The following is an 18,968-nucleotide window of genomic DNA, read 5'->3' on the forward strand; positions in this document are numbered from 1 at the left end:
GTTTTATAATTGTGGAATAAATTAGTCCTTCCATTAAAATTAAGTGATTTCAATCTTATTTTTAAAAACATTGTATTGTAATTTACTTGTAACAGGTGCTTTTCTTTGCCTAAGCAAGCATTCTTTGAACCTTCAAAAGGGCACATTTTTTTCTTTCACATTTACCAGGGTGAGATGACAAATTGTTACATGTTGCCTATTAAGAAACACTAAGCCTCTCTTTTTAATTAAATTTCTTTTTAAATATCACTGATAAAATTGAACCTACATTTTGAAATTTCCCAAATGCCGACGTGTGTCTAATACATTTTCTTTCCCTCTCCTCTCACATTTTTGAATAATATAACCCTGTGCTGGCACCAGCACTTGGTCATTGAGGGTGAGAAAGCAAACAATACCTGTCACTAGACATGTGCAATTAGTTTTGGTCCAAATACAAATTCAGGCAAATTTTTGTTTTTTCTGAGATTTGTATGTTTTCAAACCTCTGAATGAAATAGCAACGGATAGTAACACATTTCATTGAAATTCTTTAAAATGTTTTTTGTTTATTCATTTTCTAATGAATTCCAAATGTTCAGAACGATTAGAATTTGGATCAATCAAAAAATGAGCGACCAATTTGAATTCTGTGTGAGGAATAGCTGGTTGTTAAGCAGTAGGCTGGGAAGCTGGCCGCCGTGTCATCAGCTGTCAGCAGGCTTCCCCACTGACAACTGAAATGTAAACAAAACAGTGCTGGCAATGGAAAACTCCAAAAAAAGCAGTGTGGGGTCCCTGGCCCATGGGGTCGGGTATGGATTCTAAGGGGAACCCTGCACGAAAAAAAAAAAAACAAGCGTTGTGTCCCCCCGAAATCCATACCAGAATCTTATCTGAGCATGCAGCCTGGCAGGCCAGAAAAAGGGGGGAGACAAACAAATGCCTCCTCCTCCTGAACCATACCAAAGCACATGCTCTAAACATAGTGCTTTTGGGCAGGGAGCCCCCAGATCCCATACCCCTACCTATTCATCAAAACTGTGTAAAAAGGGTATAGAGACAGTAAAGACGTTTTTCACAAACCCTTTATTAAAAAATAAAAAACAATGCCCGCCACACCGAACCTGAAAAAAAAAAAAAAAGAAAGAAAAAAAAAACAAGGTATAATCCACCTGGATACACAAAGTGGTTGTGACGAATCAGTTTTACTCAAAGTTTTACCCTTAGGTGTGAAGGTGTTAAAGGGTTTAAGAAATTAAGGAATATTGTCTTTTTCATCATTATGTTAACATTATTTTCTTAATTGTATTCCCCTTATTGGGGGTGATGGGAACTTTCACTTTTATTAGGGTTTCTAAATTAAAGGCAAAAACAGTCACAAATGATCTGATCTGCTTTACCAATACTGCAATATACCACCATATTTATTGTTTATTAGAACTGTGTTCAGTTATAGATACTTTTGGATCTCAAGCTTTAAAAATTCATACTTGTTCTAGTGACAGGTCTTGGCATCCTTGTTTCAATTACAGTTGTTATTATTAACAATATAGGTCTTTATTCAGCTCCAACAATTCATGCAACACTAAATTTTGTACATATACATCAGTCCCTGCCCTCAAGAAGCTTACAATCTAGGGACGCTACCTCACATGCATGCATACATGCATACACATACTAGGACCAACTTTAGATGTGAGCCAATTAACCTTAACCAGCATGTCGTTGGAGTTTGATGCCAGGAAACCGGTGTACCCGCAAGCACAGAGAGCACATGTCTCACAAACTCACTATAGGCTTTGCTAAAATAAATGAGCATTTAATGTTTCTATGGGACAATTTACTAAAGGAGTACATTTTTCACTTGTGCAGAGAAATTAAAACTAGTAGTAACTTTGATGCATGATTAAATGGTTGGAGTGAGAGCAACTACTCTGAGCAAAATGTTTACAGCTTTACTAAGCTACAGGGAAAATAAAATGTACTGCTTTAGCAAATTCAACATCAAGAAAACAAGAGGGTAACATTTTTATTGGATCGGCAGATGTTATTCTACATATAAAGATAATATATATATATATATATATATATATATATATATATATATATATATATATATATATATATATATATTTATATCAATCTAGTATCTATCTATCTGTTAGAAATATTTATAATAAATAAATCTACTTAACAAAATTAGCTTATACTTATCCTCTCTTTTTACACATTCTATCAGATTTAAGAGCAATTTCTATTTTTATGGATTCCTACACTGTATGTTATGCCAACAGAAACTTTTTCGAGTCAAGAGATAAAGCAGAAAAGGTTAAAACCTCTGACAAGATCCTTTTGAAAGGGCACACAGACATCAATAAAGACCTAAGAGAGATTCTGTTTGTAGCTAAATGAATCGTTAAAGCAAACTAAGGGGCTTAGGGTCAGTGTAAAATATGTAATATAGTAAACCAGCCATATGTTGCAAACTATTCTGAGTAGGTGTAAGTTTACCAAAGCGCAGCACCCTAGAATTCAAATTGTCCCTGACACCGATGCTATTATTACAAATCCCCAGCCAAGAACTGGAATGTTAGCAAAATAGCAACTCTAACTTTTCTGCACAGTTTCTTTAGAAGAAAACAAGCTGACAGTGAAAAAATATCTGCAGGATATGTATTTGTGTTACATTTTCCTCATCTGGGTGCTGCAGTAGGAAAGTAATTGTTGAGCACATTAGCACCGGACCAGAAAGCATGAAATTAAAAGACACAAATAACATGGCAAATTAGAAGTCACATTAGAAGCCAAGTGGATGTTTTAGCTAGATCAGAAAGAAAATAACCCTGTAAAATTCCAGCATCAGATCAATTTATACACCAAAAGAATAGAAACACAATACATAAATCAGACATGTGTTACAACGATAGTTCTCATTACTTCGGTTTTTATTTGCCCATACTGGAAAAGAAACACAGCATACCAAAACAATTAGTGTGGATGTGAAAGCTGTTAAAAACTATGTTTATCTGCTATAATAAATACTTTATCCGTTGCGTTCTTAGCTATCGACTTTATGCTGCATCTAATACTAATATTAGTATTTACATATGGTTAAAGCATATGTAAACCGAACAACAAATGTAATATATTGCAGCTTGCCAATCCTTAGATAGCTGTATTTACTTTTTCTGTTTTGCTACTTTATTTTCACCTGTTTGTCTGGCCAGTAAGTGTGTTTTTTTTTTAGCATTCTTTAACACACAAAGTTAAAAAAGTGGCAATTAGAGGTATGAGAGAAACCTTTTATCACTGAAATGGGTGCTTATAATGGTTAGTTTTCATTTATTTAGGTAAAACCTTTATCCCAAAAGAAAAAAACAAAACAATTTCTGTTACTGCTTAAAAAGTGTTAGCTGGAGATAATATTTAATGTATTAGCTGCTTATATAAAGTCCATCTAAATCAATTAATCCATTTGACACACTATCTTCAGACAAATCTATTGTCCAAGGACGACTACATATAGGAAAGCTGCTTTTATGAAATGATTTCTAATTCGTTATTAACTTAATCAACACTTCCCCAGTGCTCCTGATATCACCCCTTTTCTTTACACCCCAACAATCAAATTTTCTACTGAAACTCTCCTATGCACCTTCTCAGTTACCTAGGTCAGTCCCAAGTAAAATCTTACTTTGAGGTTTGTCCACTTTTTGTCCCCATTTTTAAGGCCAATACTGGCCAGTCAACATTAAGTTATATATTTTATAAAGCACACTTTTCTTTTCTATGATGTAACTTAGATACTTTTCATGCAAATCAACAACTGCTATGAACTGAATTATGCTGTAGCTATTTACATATAAATCAAGTTGTTTTATCAACTCACTGTGACTAGACTGCTGTGTACATGGGTTGTGTATGTGTCTTGTTAATAGTTAAAATAATTATGAAGAATTAAAAAAAAGTGACATACTTTTCGTGACTACTCCTTCCAAGTGAATGATATTTGGGTGATCAAACTGTCCCATTATACTTGCTTCTCCCAAGAAATCTCTTCTTTGCTTTTCGGTGTATCCAGCTTTAAGAGTCTTGATTGCCACAGGAAACTCTCTCTTTCCAGGTAGCCTAATTCGGCCGCTGCAAACTTCCCCAAATTCACCTGCACAGAAATAACAATTAAATGCAATCAACTAGTCAGTTAGCCCGTCAAGCAATCAATCTTTACCATCTACACATATAGTTTTACAGCAACATTAAACTCAGTTTGCAAACAAAATCTGAAAAAAAAATGCATTTAAAATAATTGTTTCAATTTTGTTTACTGTTCTTTTTTGTCTTATAGTTGGTCAGTTATACAGCTATAATTGTTATTACCTCTATGTTATAAAAACTATGGAAACCAAAAGGCTCTGTTCAGCTTTTTTTTTTTCAAATTTTCTCTGTATCCTATGTACCTCTTTTTGTAATTGTCACCCCTGAAGTTGGCAAATCCCACTTGGAAATTGGAAAACATAATACGCAATGGGACAGAGCTTCACAAATGGGGTGAAGCTCCTAAAGGAGTGCATTTTTTAAATCAACCAAACCTGTGTTTACAGTAAACACCTAAAAATGTACACATTAAAAAAAAGAACTGTATTTGACTCATGATTGAATGATTTAGAGTAGGTAAAGCTTCACATTTGAAACATTTACTCCTTTACTAAACTCCATTATTCCAGTAACTGGGGAGCTTTCTGATGCAGTGATTATACAACAAAAGAAGGAACTGAGAAAATAGTGTGGCAATATCATCGCATTACTCTTTTACTGTCATTTTATTGAATCAGAGCTAGAAGCTTTGAAAGCATAAATTATGTTTAAAATGTTGTTTTAAAAAACAATTATACTATACTTTCATTCATTGGTAGAGATGGGTGAGGTCAGTGTAGCTTATACATCTACACATCAATGTGTGATTCCTCTTCAGTGTGTCTTTTTATGTGCTATTTGCCCTCTAACCAACCTGCCTTTTGTAAGTGCTAAACCCTCAGGAAATCTCTGGTTAATTGCTTCCTCTCTAAACTGGTCCTAGTATGTGTGTCTATGTATCTGAGGAAGGGTCATTGGAATGCTCCTTGAGAGCAAGGACTGATGTAAATGTATAAACTGTAAAGCATTGCATAAATTGTTGGCAATACTTGTAATAAATAATAATACATTTGGGTTTGTGGATTTTCAAGCAAGATTTGCCAAACTCAGGCAGATTTACCCATCTCTACTCTTTACATAAGTATATTATATCGTTACATTACCAAGGGTATAATAATAATAGCATATAATATTATATAATATAATATATAATAATAAGCAAAGCAAAATTTGCACCAACCATAGAACTTAATCTTATTTCTGTTATATCTGTTGCCATGAGTTATTGCACCTCTGTTTGAAAAAGCACTGAGAACACCACAGCATGAAAGAACTATTATTTTGTTGCCACAATTCAAATAAAGATCTTTTACAGCAGCCTGCAGTGAGTGTAGTTATAAACTAAATTTGCCGTGGGTAATGTTTGCTGTGGATTGGTCAGACTTTCATCTGGGACATGCTTAGATTTACAATGCAGACTAAGCTGGGGCCATGTTTGATTGTTGGTTGCCCAGTGTCTAAGTCCATTTATAACTAATACTAAGTTTTACAGTGCACTAATTATAGCAACAAATCCAACAGACGTCTGTCCTATCTGTTGCCATTGGTTATTGCATATCACGATACTTTTAATGATGATAACAAACATATGTATTTTTAATTTAACATAGAAATGTCTTTAGAACAACTTCCTAGCATATAGTACAAAACCATGCCAGAAAAAGAGAGTTAAAGCCCAATCCCTCCTCGCCCCATTTTCTGCACTACAACCCATGTCCTCCTATTTTTGCTTACACCCTGTATTTAAAAGAAAAACACTGTATACACACCCTTTTATCTAGCTTTCTTTGGTCCGGTTTCTCATCTCCTCTGTGACCCCCTTCCTTCTCCTCTTTCTCTAACTGTGGGTGGGTCCTGAATGTTGCAGATAATTGAGCCACACAATGGTGTTGCACCAATCTCTACAGCACTCTCTTGTAAGTCTTGGGTGGCCTGATATTGTGTTGCCCAGGGGTAGATCCTTGAAGTCTAGGCTCACAGGAAGTGGGTTGAATGACACTGGGCATCAGAAGAGGACCAATTATAAATTGCTTCTTTATATACTTTAACCCCCACAGAGCAATTTACTTTTAATCTTGTTTAATGAAGCTGAATGTGGGCCTTTTGCTGTAATGTTTGTTATTTTTAAACCTAAATTACATTGAGTCACAGATAAAGCTAGATTAGGGAAATAACATACCTGCTCCAATAACTCGCTCAATAGTTATACAGGAAGCATCTATTTCCTTGGCAAATTCATGCACTGCCTGGCTTGGGTCTTCGTAGGTATGAGGATCAATGTATGTCTTTATTCCTGGCAGTTTAACTGTCGAGGAACAGAAAACTATTTCTTTATTAGTCAGAAATATACATTTAAGAATAAAACATTTCCATGACATGTATTTTGTTTGCAAAACAAAACAAAACAAAATGGGAAAACAACGCTTCTGGCATATATTATCTCTGAAAGGATTAGGCAGTAAAAAAAAAGAAATGCTAATCAAAGGCAACTCACCATATGCAATTTCTTGTCCTTAATATATACTGCTGTTTGAAATGCAGTTTTGCCCAAAAAGGTTTTATCCAATTTTGGATTAACAGATTTACAGGTCATAACAACAAAGCACTGGAGTTAAACCAGGATCTGGAAAGTATTTCCATATCACAGCCTAAGTTCTTTTGTAAATAAACACAATGGCTTACTAAAACTGGAGAGTGCAAAAGCGGGTACAGTTGTGTATGATAGCCATTCAGCTTCTAAATTCAGCTAGTTCAATTTAACAAAATAACCTGGAAGCCGATTGGTCTCTATGCAGAGCCGCACCAGATTTTGCACTCTCCAGTTTTAGTAATTTAACCCCAATGTACATTTAAAATCATCCTGTCACTTTGAAAATTCAATGCAAAATAACAGATCCTTGTTATAGCCCACCTCCACTGTTACTTATACAAACCTTCCTCATTTGACCCCAACCCCCCTCCCCCTTTTACAACCCATTCACCAGAAGCCCTTTGAAATGCCCAGCAAACTTCTAAGTATAGGGGTACTTGTAACTTTCCCCCCGTCCTCCCCTTTCCACCTGATGAGTCAATATTCAGCCCCAAGCACTAGCAAGGAGTAGGAGGATGGTTCTTAGTACTGTATAGGGTCTGACACTTATCAGTAGGGAGCTATAAGCTCTTCATACTCAAGGTTCTGGTAGGTGAACAGCACAGATAAAATTAGAAGTAGATGAAGTAGGCTATACAATCAACATATTATTCCCCTTTATTTGGAAAAGTTACAGCAATAATAAAAGAGTAGTACATTTAGTACATAATATTACTCAACAGATCCCCATGCTTTAATACAACAATTATCAAATGTCAGAAAGTAGCAGTATTATACATATTTAGAAAATATGAGGGGTCTTCAAAAAGATCCCAGTGCTTTAATAAAACAATTATCAAATGTCAGAAAGTAGTAGTATTACACATCTTTAGAAAGTATGAGAGGTCTTCAAAAAGTCTCCACACCTTTTTATATTTAATAGAGTTAAAAAAAGTGTGGAAACTTTTTGAAGAACCTTTGTATACTGGTGTCACCATCAATATATTTGAAACATTAAAATATTTTTGGAACTGGACACCCAAACATGGAAGCTCCGCTTATCTGCCTCCTCCCCCTCTCCGGTGGCATATTTGTCACATTTTGGGGGGAAAGGGGTGTGGGTACCTGTTTTTGACCACAGCTACAGCCGCAGCAAGATCACCCGGAAGTTCGGCCACCATTCTCATTCCCCCACCATCGGGCTATTCAGAAAGCGCAGCACGCTTTGTGCATGCGTAGTAGGGAACCAACTGTGAAACCGCAGGGCTTCACTGCTGGTTTCCCTTAGGGGCAATGGCAGAAGCAGCACCCGAGAGCCGATGGAAAAATGTGCTGGGGTGCTGACACCACGGGCTCCCTGGACAGGTGAGTGTCCTAATATTAAAAGTCAGCAGTTCTAATATTTGTAGCTGCTGACTTTAAATTTTTTTCTGAAGGAGGGTGGACCTCCTCTTTAAGGACACCCTCAGAGACAAATTAAAAACAATACAGATATTATTTTACAGGTAAACACATGTAAAATTGTATTTTAAGCATTAGTATGGATACAGTATATCAATGAACAAAATATTATTTCACATCCTAATTGTAATTATGGACTTTTACTACATTTCATAAGACAAATGTATAACATATAAGTACCAAGTAATGGAATCCTCTATAGCTTTTGAAGATTTGTGATCATTCACCTTAAATATAACAATTTGACCATACAATCTTTGTACAATTAACTTCTCTGAAATGTAATATGACAACATATGTAATCTATACAATCAATTTGTATTAAATCAATCCGATCCTTGCACTACATACTTGTTGATAGATCTAAAGGAGGTTGTACAATCCCATTTAATGTGTGTAGTTAACCTGATTAGGCATATCAGCAAAAATGTATTACATAAATCACAAACCAAGGTTGGCTTTTCAGAAAAATAAATGAATCTATGTTTTAGAAAAGTGTCCACATCAACATCCAGACATGAGAAGGAAAGCTGAATTATGAATACCAAATTGTATAGAGACTGATTTAAGTTGGCTACTGTGTCCAAGTTAGTGGATAATGCTTTGCAAAACACAGTACATTTTTGCCCACGTACTTCAGAACTCCTACATTGTAGATTGTAAGCAAGATGAACTTTGATGATCTATCCTAGATGTCATATAAATAATTTCTAAAGCTACTGAGAAGTGTATTGTTTGTTGCTTATGTGGTATATATTTGTCTTATGAAATGTATAGTCCTTAGTTACAATTAGGGTGGAATAGGTATCAGTGGGATGATAATGATATTATGATAATCTTTGCCCCTATTATCAAAGCAAACATTTAATCATTTGAATACATGTAAGTGACAAAGATATGGTACTTACTGTGCCCATTATGAAAATGCATCTTTTCCTCTTCTGGGTCCTGCTTAGCTTTACTATAGCCACATCGCCTGTAACAAAGACCATTTCTGATAAATTTAATGAAAAACAACAGGTCATTAAAATACATACCAGACTTGTATCCTTGTTGGGGGGGTCCTCATATGGATGTCAAGTGGAACCACTTGCAAACAAAAGTGCAAGGTGCCCCCAAATTTCATAACAGACCATTATTTGAGCATGCAGCTTAGCAGATCTGGAATGGAGAGGATGAGCGTGTGCCCCCCCCCCCTCCTAAACCATACTAGGCAACATGCCCTCTGGCACAGCACTTAGTGCCAATCTTGATGAGGACAGTGGCCTCCTTTCATTGGTCTGGTAATTATGGGGGTCTGCAGGGTGAGGGCTTATCAGAATTGTTTATAATGAAGGGGCCCCTAGGTACAGACTCCCGCTCATGTGAATGAGTAAGGGGAACATAGAGCATCTACTCATTCACACGTATTACACTACTGAGAGTGAAGGATTTAACAACAGAGTGTGTTCAGCTAAAAAGAAAAAGAAAATATGTTTTTGGAGACAATGGGGTTGATTTACCATAGGAATACAAGCTGCCCACTTTGCAATGTGTATGTCCACTCTTCAAAGTAAATACTAGTAAGTTGGATGAACCTGTTTTTACTGTTAATGGGCAATAATGTGCAAGGGAATTAAAAAATATATATAATTTGCAAGCACATAATTGGTTAATTGAAGAGAACCCCCGCTTCATCTTATATGATAACGTTCACTTTGCAAAGTAAATAGACTCTTCTTCGGCATTACGTTTTCGTAAATTAACATTTTATTTCTTCAGAATTTTACACAAATACCAGTCTTTTTGAAAACTATAATTTCTATTAGAATAAGAGGCAACTAAAATTAATAAATATCAACTCCCTTTACAAACTTTCTTTAAAAAAGGGGAAGTACAATGTTCCTGTTACAGCAAACTGGTTGACAGCACAGCTAACATACACTATAGAAATCAATGTGACCTTTTTCCCCAGTTTAGAACTATTCAGATGGAGGAGGAGTAGGTACGAAATCAGATACAGGAGCAGTGGACACACAAATAAATAAACATTCATATCCTCATCAAGAGATGACATATTTTAACACTGAGATGGGGACATAGAACTTTTTGATAAAGTGAAGAAGCACTGTTGGGTTTTATTGCATCTGGGGCAAAGCAATAAAGCAATTTAACCAATTATAAAAATGTACTCCTACTTCCTGTTCTGTTGACAATAGTTTCACCTGGCAGGAAGTGAGGGAAACTCTACAACAGAGATACATTTAAAAAAAAAATTGGTGGAGGTTTTAGACTGCTTGTCTACTAAAGAAAATCTTTTTTTTTTTGCTGTTAGAGAAATCCCCTTACTGTGGTCTGGTAAAGTATTGTCAGCTAGGCAGGAAGTGAGGATAAATCTCCCTAATGGAGCCACCTCCATTAATTCTGACAAGAGTTCAAACCCTTTCTTATTTATAACCAAAAGAAAAAATATTTTGGCTGGACATACATTTAAATGCACAGAGTGCTTTGTGTTTTTTATTTTTTCAATGTCGGTATCTTCAGAAGGTTTATTATTATTAAAGTCTTTACTCTTAATAACCAAGCTAATGCCTGCCTCTAGCATATTCACAAATATGTATAACTAAAGAGCATTCTTTGGAATGTGTGAGTTCTAATACAGAACAAATATTGTCTCCTTGGAGAAAAAAAAAATATCCCAAGATTCTCTAAATAAGCAGGAAAATTGCCAAGGCTATAAAAAGGCCTTTGTCACTGCTAAATGGTTCATAGTATATTATCTAAAGTGCGATTAAAAAGGCGGTAGAAGCAGCTTATTTTTCATTCTGGGGATCTCTGGAGGTCGATAAATGTATACAGCAGCATGTCACATTAACATACAAAATTAAGTCATGAAAACCCCAAAGTACCATAAAAACATGTCTGAACATGATGCACTGCATAATACTATAATACTATAGCAGGTTTATGTTGGCACGGCTGCACTGGTTCGGCTTCACTAATAATGCATGGCAAGAAAACCTGTCCATGAAACATTATCTACCTTAGAGCCTCCAGATGTACTAAATTTACTGATCAGATAAACAGGCTATAAATTTGTCACTTAGTGAACAAATTATGCCCTGTAACGTCTGGCAAGTAAATGCTGGCTTTCTGAAAAACAGATGTGCTAGATTTTGAGGGAATGGCTTTCAGCCTGCAGGTCAACAATGAAAAACATTTATTTGAACCCTAAAATGTGGGTTGCAAAACTGGCAATCCAGTCGAATATGCTCAAAACCCACAGACAGATTGATAGATTTGGTCTGGTCAGTGCCATAGTAAATTCTAAAAGTTTTTTTTAAAGGTTTATATTTGATTCAGGAGACTTATCTGTTAACGAAACAATAATAAGATCACTTTACTGGATTTACATCAGCCTTTTTCCTTGCCAATGTGTGTAGAAACTAGCAAAGACCTAGTTAGACCTCCATTGGGTGCTGCCACCAGAAGTTGAGGCCAGTCTGTCAATTGTTCTACTCATTTTAAGTGGTAGTCAGTGGTAGACAGGTGCTTAAATGCTACTGGGGTTCTTTGCCTGCATAGGCTAGTTTAAAGAAACAGGTGAACTTTACTTTTAAAGTCCTATTAAACTTTTCATTTAAATCAGCTAAATACATTCCAAGCACATCAAAACAACAGGTTGGCAAAAATAAAAGCTTGTCCACTGCCAGCATGCTGTAGAGAGGAACCCTCATTTTGTTTGCAGAACTGGTGATCTTACTGCAGAGCTTCGACGTCCCCCCCTTGCTGAGTCAGAGCAAGAGTTCTCCAATCAGAATAGTTAATGCTCCCTGCTGATTGGAGCATTTTAGTTCTGAATCAGCAGAAGGGGTGTAGTTATTCCGTAAAGAGACTGTTTCCATGCAAAGAGCAAGGGCCCTTCTCTATAGTATGCTGGCAAGGGACAGCCTTTTAATTAGGACTGTGGCTACTTTTTATGAAAGTGAACTGTGAGACTTTTGATGCACCTGGAATGTATTTAGTGAGTTTTAACTAAAATTTACAGTTGTTCACATTGACTGCAACATGAAATTGTACAATTTCAAAGCTGCATGTCAGTGCGACCTCGGGTGCGAATTGGAAGACATCTGCGTGGCTTCATGGGTGAGATATGTATATATATCACCTTTTCCCCTCCCCAATTTTACTGCATCTCATTTTTGTTCATACCATTTAGGAGCTCTGTTTTATTATACTTGTATATAATTCTTGTTAATATATATAAATCTTTTTTGCCATTGCCATTATTTTGTCTACTGGGTAGTTTACATTATTGGCACTTTAGGTTTATGTTTAGGTGTATGTTTCTCCTTTGTCCACTGGAGGCACAGTTGAGTCACATGATGCTCGTTTCTTCCTTGTTCCTAATGGGACAAGGGATCTGAGTTTTTTTAAATTCACATTTTAGTTTTTAATTTAAGTTATAACTTGTTCCAGTCCTCCATTTATAGTTTGTTAGCATTATTGGCTAAGTATTCTTTATGTTAGGGAGTTTTTTAGCTTTATCTGTAGTTAAAGTAGGTTCCGCTGCCTGAGACTCACATAGAGGCGTGGTTCTGTATTCCAGCATATAATGCGATCAGTCACTGTGTCGCCCGTTCCCCAAGACAACGTCAATCTGTGACGAAACGTACACAGGAGGCTGACGCTCTGACGTCATCGCTAGTGGATGGGTGTCTGCATCCCGGCCGGTTTGTAAGTGTAATTTTTATTCTTTAGTTTACTAAAGAATAAAAAATACACTTACAAACTAGAAGGATAAAAACGTCTGTAAATAGAAATCATCAATCGCAAACCCAGAATGCAAAAACACCCAATAGTGTAACTCAGTAAATTATGGGGGTTTGCCCATATGATTTCTTTGGCTGCCTGGTGAATTTAGCCTATCCAGTCCGGTCTTTGCCTACCCCTGATAATTGGAGTTTGATACAGACCTGGAGGTTGATCATTTTACAGGCTTAATGTAGCTTGCACTCTGGTAAGCAGGAAACCTATGTGGTGGCGGGACATGTGTGTTTGTGGTGATAATATTGAAGCTCACCCTTCTATCATTTTATTACATTAGCAAGTGTGCGACCTGTCAAATATCTGTACCTCATTACATGGACTCTTAAATCACTGTTTAGAGACATTCTATGCATAATTTTCTTTATTACTGCATTCATTTATATGGACTTTAGGATCAATTCCCAGAGATTCTCTGATTGTTTCACTTATTTTACAGATTGCTTTTCATTTTTAATTTTGTTTTATTATTTTGAGCGCAGTTTTCTATATTATTTTTGCACTAAAGATAGAATTGTTTGATTAGCTGCCGACTTGACAAAAGGGTAAAAATGTACATATTAGTAATATTTCTGTTTAGTCTGCTAACTGTACTTGTGGAAAGGAGGAGAGAATTTGAAAGGCTGATGCTTACATATTGGATAAATGGAAAGGTTAACTTTAATTTAATAACCAATATGATACTGACATATTAATGCATGTATGTAGCTATGAATCACTTTACAAAACATAAAGGGTAACTGTACACTAAATAAATTGGGACTGATTGTCCATCTTCATTCTCTTCATCCCATATACATCCCTTCAGAACATAATATTATAAAATATATTATATTATACAATAAATACAGTGTAAGGCAATTATTAAATAATGCTCCTGCTCACTGTGTAACTGATTTTGGTTCAACTTTCTATCATTCAAGATTTTTACTATGAGTTTGATAGGCTGAATGTATAACACACCGAACACAACATATATGCTTACTTTATTCTTTAATAAAATGTTTGAAAAAGAAAATAACCCAAATTAGTGTATATTATTTAGCTTGTAGGAAACATATATAGTGCACCATCTATGGTATATATTTATATATAAAATGTATTATAAAATATATATGAAAAATCAATCAATCCTGGTGTACTGACACTCTCATTTCTTGAGGCCCAAAAATACCAGGACAGTACAGATATCCCCCAAATGACCTTTTTGGAAAGAAGACAGACCAAGGTATTTAGTAAGAGGCATTGTGAGTTTTTGAAGTTGTGATTTTTTTTTTGTCTCAATTTTTTTACATACTGTCAGTACAGTCTCATGATATAACTGGTGTGGTGGTGATCATGGACACTGACTGGTGAAAATATGTAAAAAAATAAAATAAAAAAAATAACATTTTAATAAAAAAAATATATATATTTTAAATATTTCTTTCTTTTTTATTACATTTTTTAAATTATTTTACAATTTGTTTTTACATACTGTGGCCAGAGCACTACAGTGTCACCATAGTAGTGTTTTTTCTTTTACACACTATGATTGCTTATAACAGTGATAATCACTATTATAAGCAACCATTTTATTCTGATTGAAATCCATTGATTTAGTGTGCACTATTGTGATTAGCAGTGATGAACCACAGCTAAACAAATGGTACAGAAGGGCTGTTATTGGCCCTATCTGTACCATGTGATCACTGTGACCATTCACAGAGATCAACACAATAGTACACAATAATGAGTGGAAGCCATCCAGTGTGTACAATTATCATGTGATCTGCTGTGTTTGGTCACAGAGATCACATGGTACCAGCAACAGCCTGGTACACTGATCTGTCATCTGCTTTGTCCAGTGGACACAGTGGGTGACAGATTGCATTGAAGCATAGCCTGTGGGTTGTGCACGAGGCTGATCCTGGGAGGACATCATATGACTTCCACCCAGGATGGCACAGCTCCCGCTGGGTTGTCATTTTACAATAGGCCTGGGATGAAGTGCCTAAATAAAGTTAAGGCTCAGGCCAGCTGTCTTCCACTACTGATTTCAGACCACTGCCTACCTCCTAATTGCAGGCATTCCAGTAATGCCGCGTACACACGATTGGTTCGTCTGATGAAAACGGTCTGATGGACCGTTTTCATCAGACGAACCGATCGTGTGTGGGCCCCATCGTTTTTTTTCCCATTGGTGAAAAAACGTAGAACCTGTTTTAAAATTATCTGATGGTTAAAAAAACGATATAAAAAAATGATCGTCTGTGGGGAAATCCATTGGTTAAAAATCAACGCATGCTCAGAATCAAGTCGACGCATGCTCAGAAGCATTGAACTTCATTTTTCTCAGCACGTCGTTGTGTTTTACGTCACCGCATTCTGACACGATCGTTTTTTTAACTGATGGTGTGTAGGCAAGACTGATGAAAGTCAGCTTCATCGGATATCTGATGAAAAAATCCATCAGACCGTTTTCATCGGATGAAGCGATCGTGTGTACAGGGCATAAGAGTTTTCAAGGGTTCATTATGAAAGGCCTAAAAGAGGCCCTACTTAAGCCACAGCCTGTAGATGATGTCAACCAATGTTCTGAATGCAATGGGGGATGCACTGTATGAGTGAGTGAGTGAAAAACGTATATAGCGCAACACATGCAAACTGAATCGCCTCTGGGCGCTTAGTGTCCATTTCCTGAGTGAGACTTTTTTGACCTCAGAAGAGATGGGTTTTGATCTTTCTTCTGAAGGCCGAGTGGTTCACCTCCAATCGGATGGCGGTTGGTAGAGCGTTCCACAGTCTAGGTCCTTGGACTGCAAATCTACGTTCTCCTTTGGATTTGTATCTGGCTTTGGGTATCTGGAGTAGATTTTGGTTGGTGGATCGCAAAACGCGATTGGAGTTGTGAGCTTTTAGTTTTTCGCATAGATATTGGGTGGCCTTTCCTTGAATACACTTATGCGTTAGGCAGAGTGCCTTGAAAGTGATTCTGTCTTTTACTGGCAGCCAATGAAGGGATCTCAGAGAAGATGAGATTGATTCCCATGTTTTTTTGCCAGTCACGGTATTTTGAACGACTTGCAGAAGAGTGATTTGGTATTTGGGGAGTCCAAGTCCAAGTCCAAGATAGAGGGCATTTGCATAGTCAAGTCTGGAGTTGATAATTGTACCCACCACGACTGCTATGTCTTCTTTTGGAATAAAGGGGGTGAGTCTGCGTAGTAGGCGCAGCAGATGGTGCGATCCGCTGACTACATGAATGAGGAAAATAAAGATGGGCAATTGACCACAATTTATTTATTGTACAGGTACCCTGTTTTGTAACGTGATTCATAGCTATATACATGCATTAATATGAAAATATCATATTGGTTATTAAATAAACATGTTTTGCCAGTTTTGCGTAAGTCAGATGAGGGACTGCGAACAATATTTGGACCAACGTTTTAAAACGTGTACATAGAATAAAACATAACATAGTGTACATAGGAAGAGATTCTCTAACCAGTACTTTTATTTAGATATAATACTATATTCTGCCTACTAAATACATATTGTATGCCAGCCATCAACATTATATTAATATGCCTTCCAAAAGAACAGACATCTTAATTAGATAAATTTATATATTTCCAACAATTTCTATTGCATGGCCCAAAAAATAAATAAACAATCTCTGTAGAAATATGTACTCCAGAGATACGCAAATTCATTTTCTAACTGTGAATAAACAATTAGATTTCAATCATTAATGGCTGTGATTCCCTGCAAGCCAAGACCTCGTAGTTGCAATTTATGCAAATACATTTATATTTTGTCTTGTTCTGACCCCAATTATCTAGATAATTGCTGGAGACTCTCTGGAAAGACAAATTAACCATTTACAGAGTATTCTGCTATAACTCGCTTGACCCTTAAAATGACAATACTTCCCAGAACTTTGGAAATATATAATCTTATTAGTTGGATGGAAAAACGAAGTGGCTGTAGCTTAATGGAAAATCTAAACTTATTATGAATTTGATTAGAAAATAAACAGAATTTGGTCCGAAAATTCATGGAGAAAACTTAAATCTGCAAAAGTAGGGAATTGTTTTTATGGGCTTTTCTCTTTTACCTCAACATATTGATCTGTAAAGAAATCTAAAACCAACTGCAAGGATATTAGATAAATGTACACACAACGATACAAATGTTTATTAAACTAAAGAGAAAAAAATGTTATTCGTATATATAATGTGTATTTGTATCATTATACCATTTATATAAGCTGTGTTAAAAAGACTACTTGATCCAGTGTTTATTTCATTTTAATTAAGCACTTTTGTAGATAATGCAATCAGTGGTAAAGTTTTATGAATGCTTAGAATAGTGGGATTTAAAGGAAAATACTGTAAACTATACTGGAGTGTGCTACAAAAGATTTGTGTAGAACAGTATACAGCATACCCCACTTTTAAGTACACAATGGGGTTTATTTACTAAACCTTGAAAGCGCAAAATTAGGCTCACTTCTGCATAGAAAACCAATGAGCTTCTTACACCAGCTTGTTCAATTAAGCTTTGGTAATAAAACATGGAAGCTCATTGGTTTTAATGCAGAAGTGAGCCTGATTTTGCGCTTTACAGCTTTAGTAAATAAACCCCATTGTGTACTTAAAAGTGGGGAATGCCTGTACATATATTTCTGTATAGTATTGTCAGAAATAAGGCTAAAACTTTGAAAAGCAATTAACGTCCTCCTTTACCAAAATTAATTACCAAAAACAAAGATCTAAAGTCCATGCTCTTTGGCAAATTGGAGCTGCAAATCAGCACAAAACGTATAATTCACAAAAAAGTCAGGTAGTGACAGTAACTCATTACATTCCTATATGTCTAGAAAAACGTGAGATGTAAGGGAATTTCTAGGTGTGTCAAGGAGAACATATGCATGCAGCCATCTACAGTGGTTGCTTTGTGCCCTGCTATGTAGGACAAGTTAGTGCTCTGCTAATAGAAAGACAAGAGATAAGCATGGGAACAAAAAATGCAGCTGCATTCCAGGGAAGTTACCCAATCTACTGTTGAGGAGGTGAGGTTGCACATGTGTAATGGCAATTGGAATGAGCAGAATAATTGCTTTCAGTTTAGAATTAGGCCTCTTTCACACGGACGGACCGTTCAGGTCCGCCTGTCAGATTTTTAGGCGGACCTAAATGGGTGCTCCGTAGAGGTCAATGGAGCCACGGACGTCAGCGGTGACATGCCTGTTGACATCCAACCCACTCTGATCTGCCAAAGTGTGATGGAGGAAAACCCTATTTTGCCATCCGTCTGCGGATTGGATGACAACGGACTCTACGGTCCTTCGTATTTACGAAAAATATGTAGAAGAATACATATCTGCCTAAACTGAGGAAAAAAACAGTTTTTTTGGGGGTTATTTATTATAGCAAAAAAAGTAAAAAATATATATTTTTTCAAAATTGTCGTTGCTCTATTTTTGTTTATAGCGCAAAAACTAAAAACCACAGAGCTGATCAAATACCACCAAAAGAAAGCTCTATTTGTGGGGAAAAAAGGACACCAATTTTGTTTAGGAGCCACGTCGCACGACCGCGCAATTGTCAGTTAAAGCGGCGCAGTGCCGAATCGCAAAAAGTGGCCCGGTCATTGACCAGCAATATGGTCCGGGGTTTAAGTGGTTAATGTTGTGCAGGCAGCTAAAATATGAAAAAAAATCTTTACTGTAGGGATACCTGTGCTCTTCCTGTCTCTGAACTGATCAGTCTCAGGATTCGCGCCCTCATTCACAGATTGTGTTACAAGTAGTATACTCAATGAAATATCTTTTGTTAACCTGCCTGGCGGTATCCCAGAGCGTGACTCGGGGTGGGTTTTTCAGGCTGCGATCGGTATCCCCGAGTCACGCTCGGGGTAGCTATGCAGAGCCTGTAGCGTGCGCTGGCTTACCTTGTCCTGGATCCAG

The 18,968-nt window shown here is 36.4% G+C and overlaps 1 protein-coding gene across 3 annotated transcripts in view; it reads right to left on the minus strand.

Annotated features, from left to right (window-relative positions):
• Positions 1-18,968, minus strand: part of EPHA5 (EPH receptor A5) — a 389,544-nt gene that overhangs the window by 23,733 nt on the left and 346,843 nt on the right. For 2 of the 3 annotated variants that reach the window (XM_040324651.1, XM_040324667.1), the window contains exons 8-10: positions 9,115-9,182; positions 6,356-6,499; positions 3,959-4,144 (exon numbers count right to left, since the gene is read on the minus strand). In XM_040324651.1, coding sequence (XP_040180585.1) covers positions 3,959-4,144; positions 6,356-6,499; positions 9,115-9,182 — 398 coding nt within the window. The remainder of the gene's footprint in view (positions 1-3,958; positions 4,145-6,355; positions 6,500-9,114; positions 9,183-18,968) is intronic. The other variant, XM_040324659.1, reaches the window with a different exon arrangement.

This window comes from Rana temporaria, chromosome 1 (genome assembly GCF_905171775.1).
Source record: "Rana temporaria chromosome 1, aRanTem1.1, whole genome shotgun sequence".
NCBI lineage: Eukaryota > Metazoa > Chordata > Amphibia > Anura > Ranidae > Rana > Rana temporaria.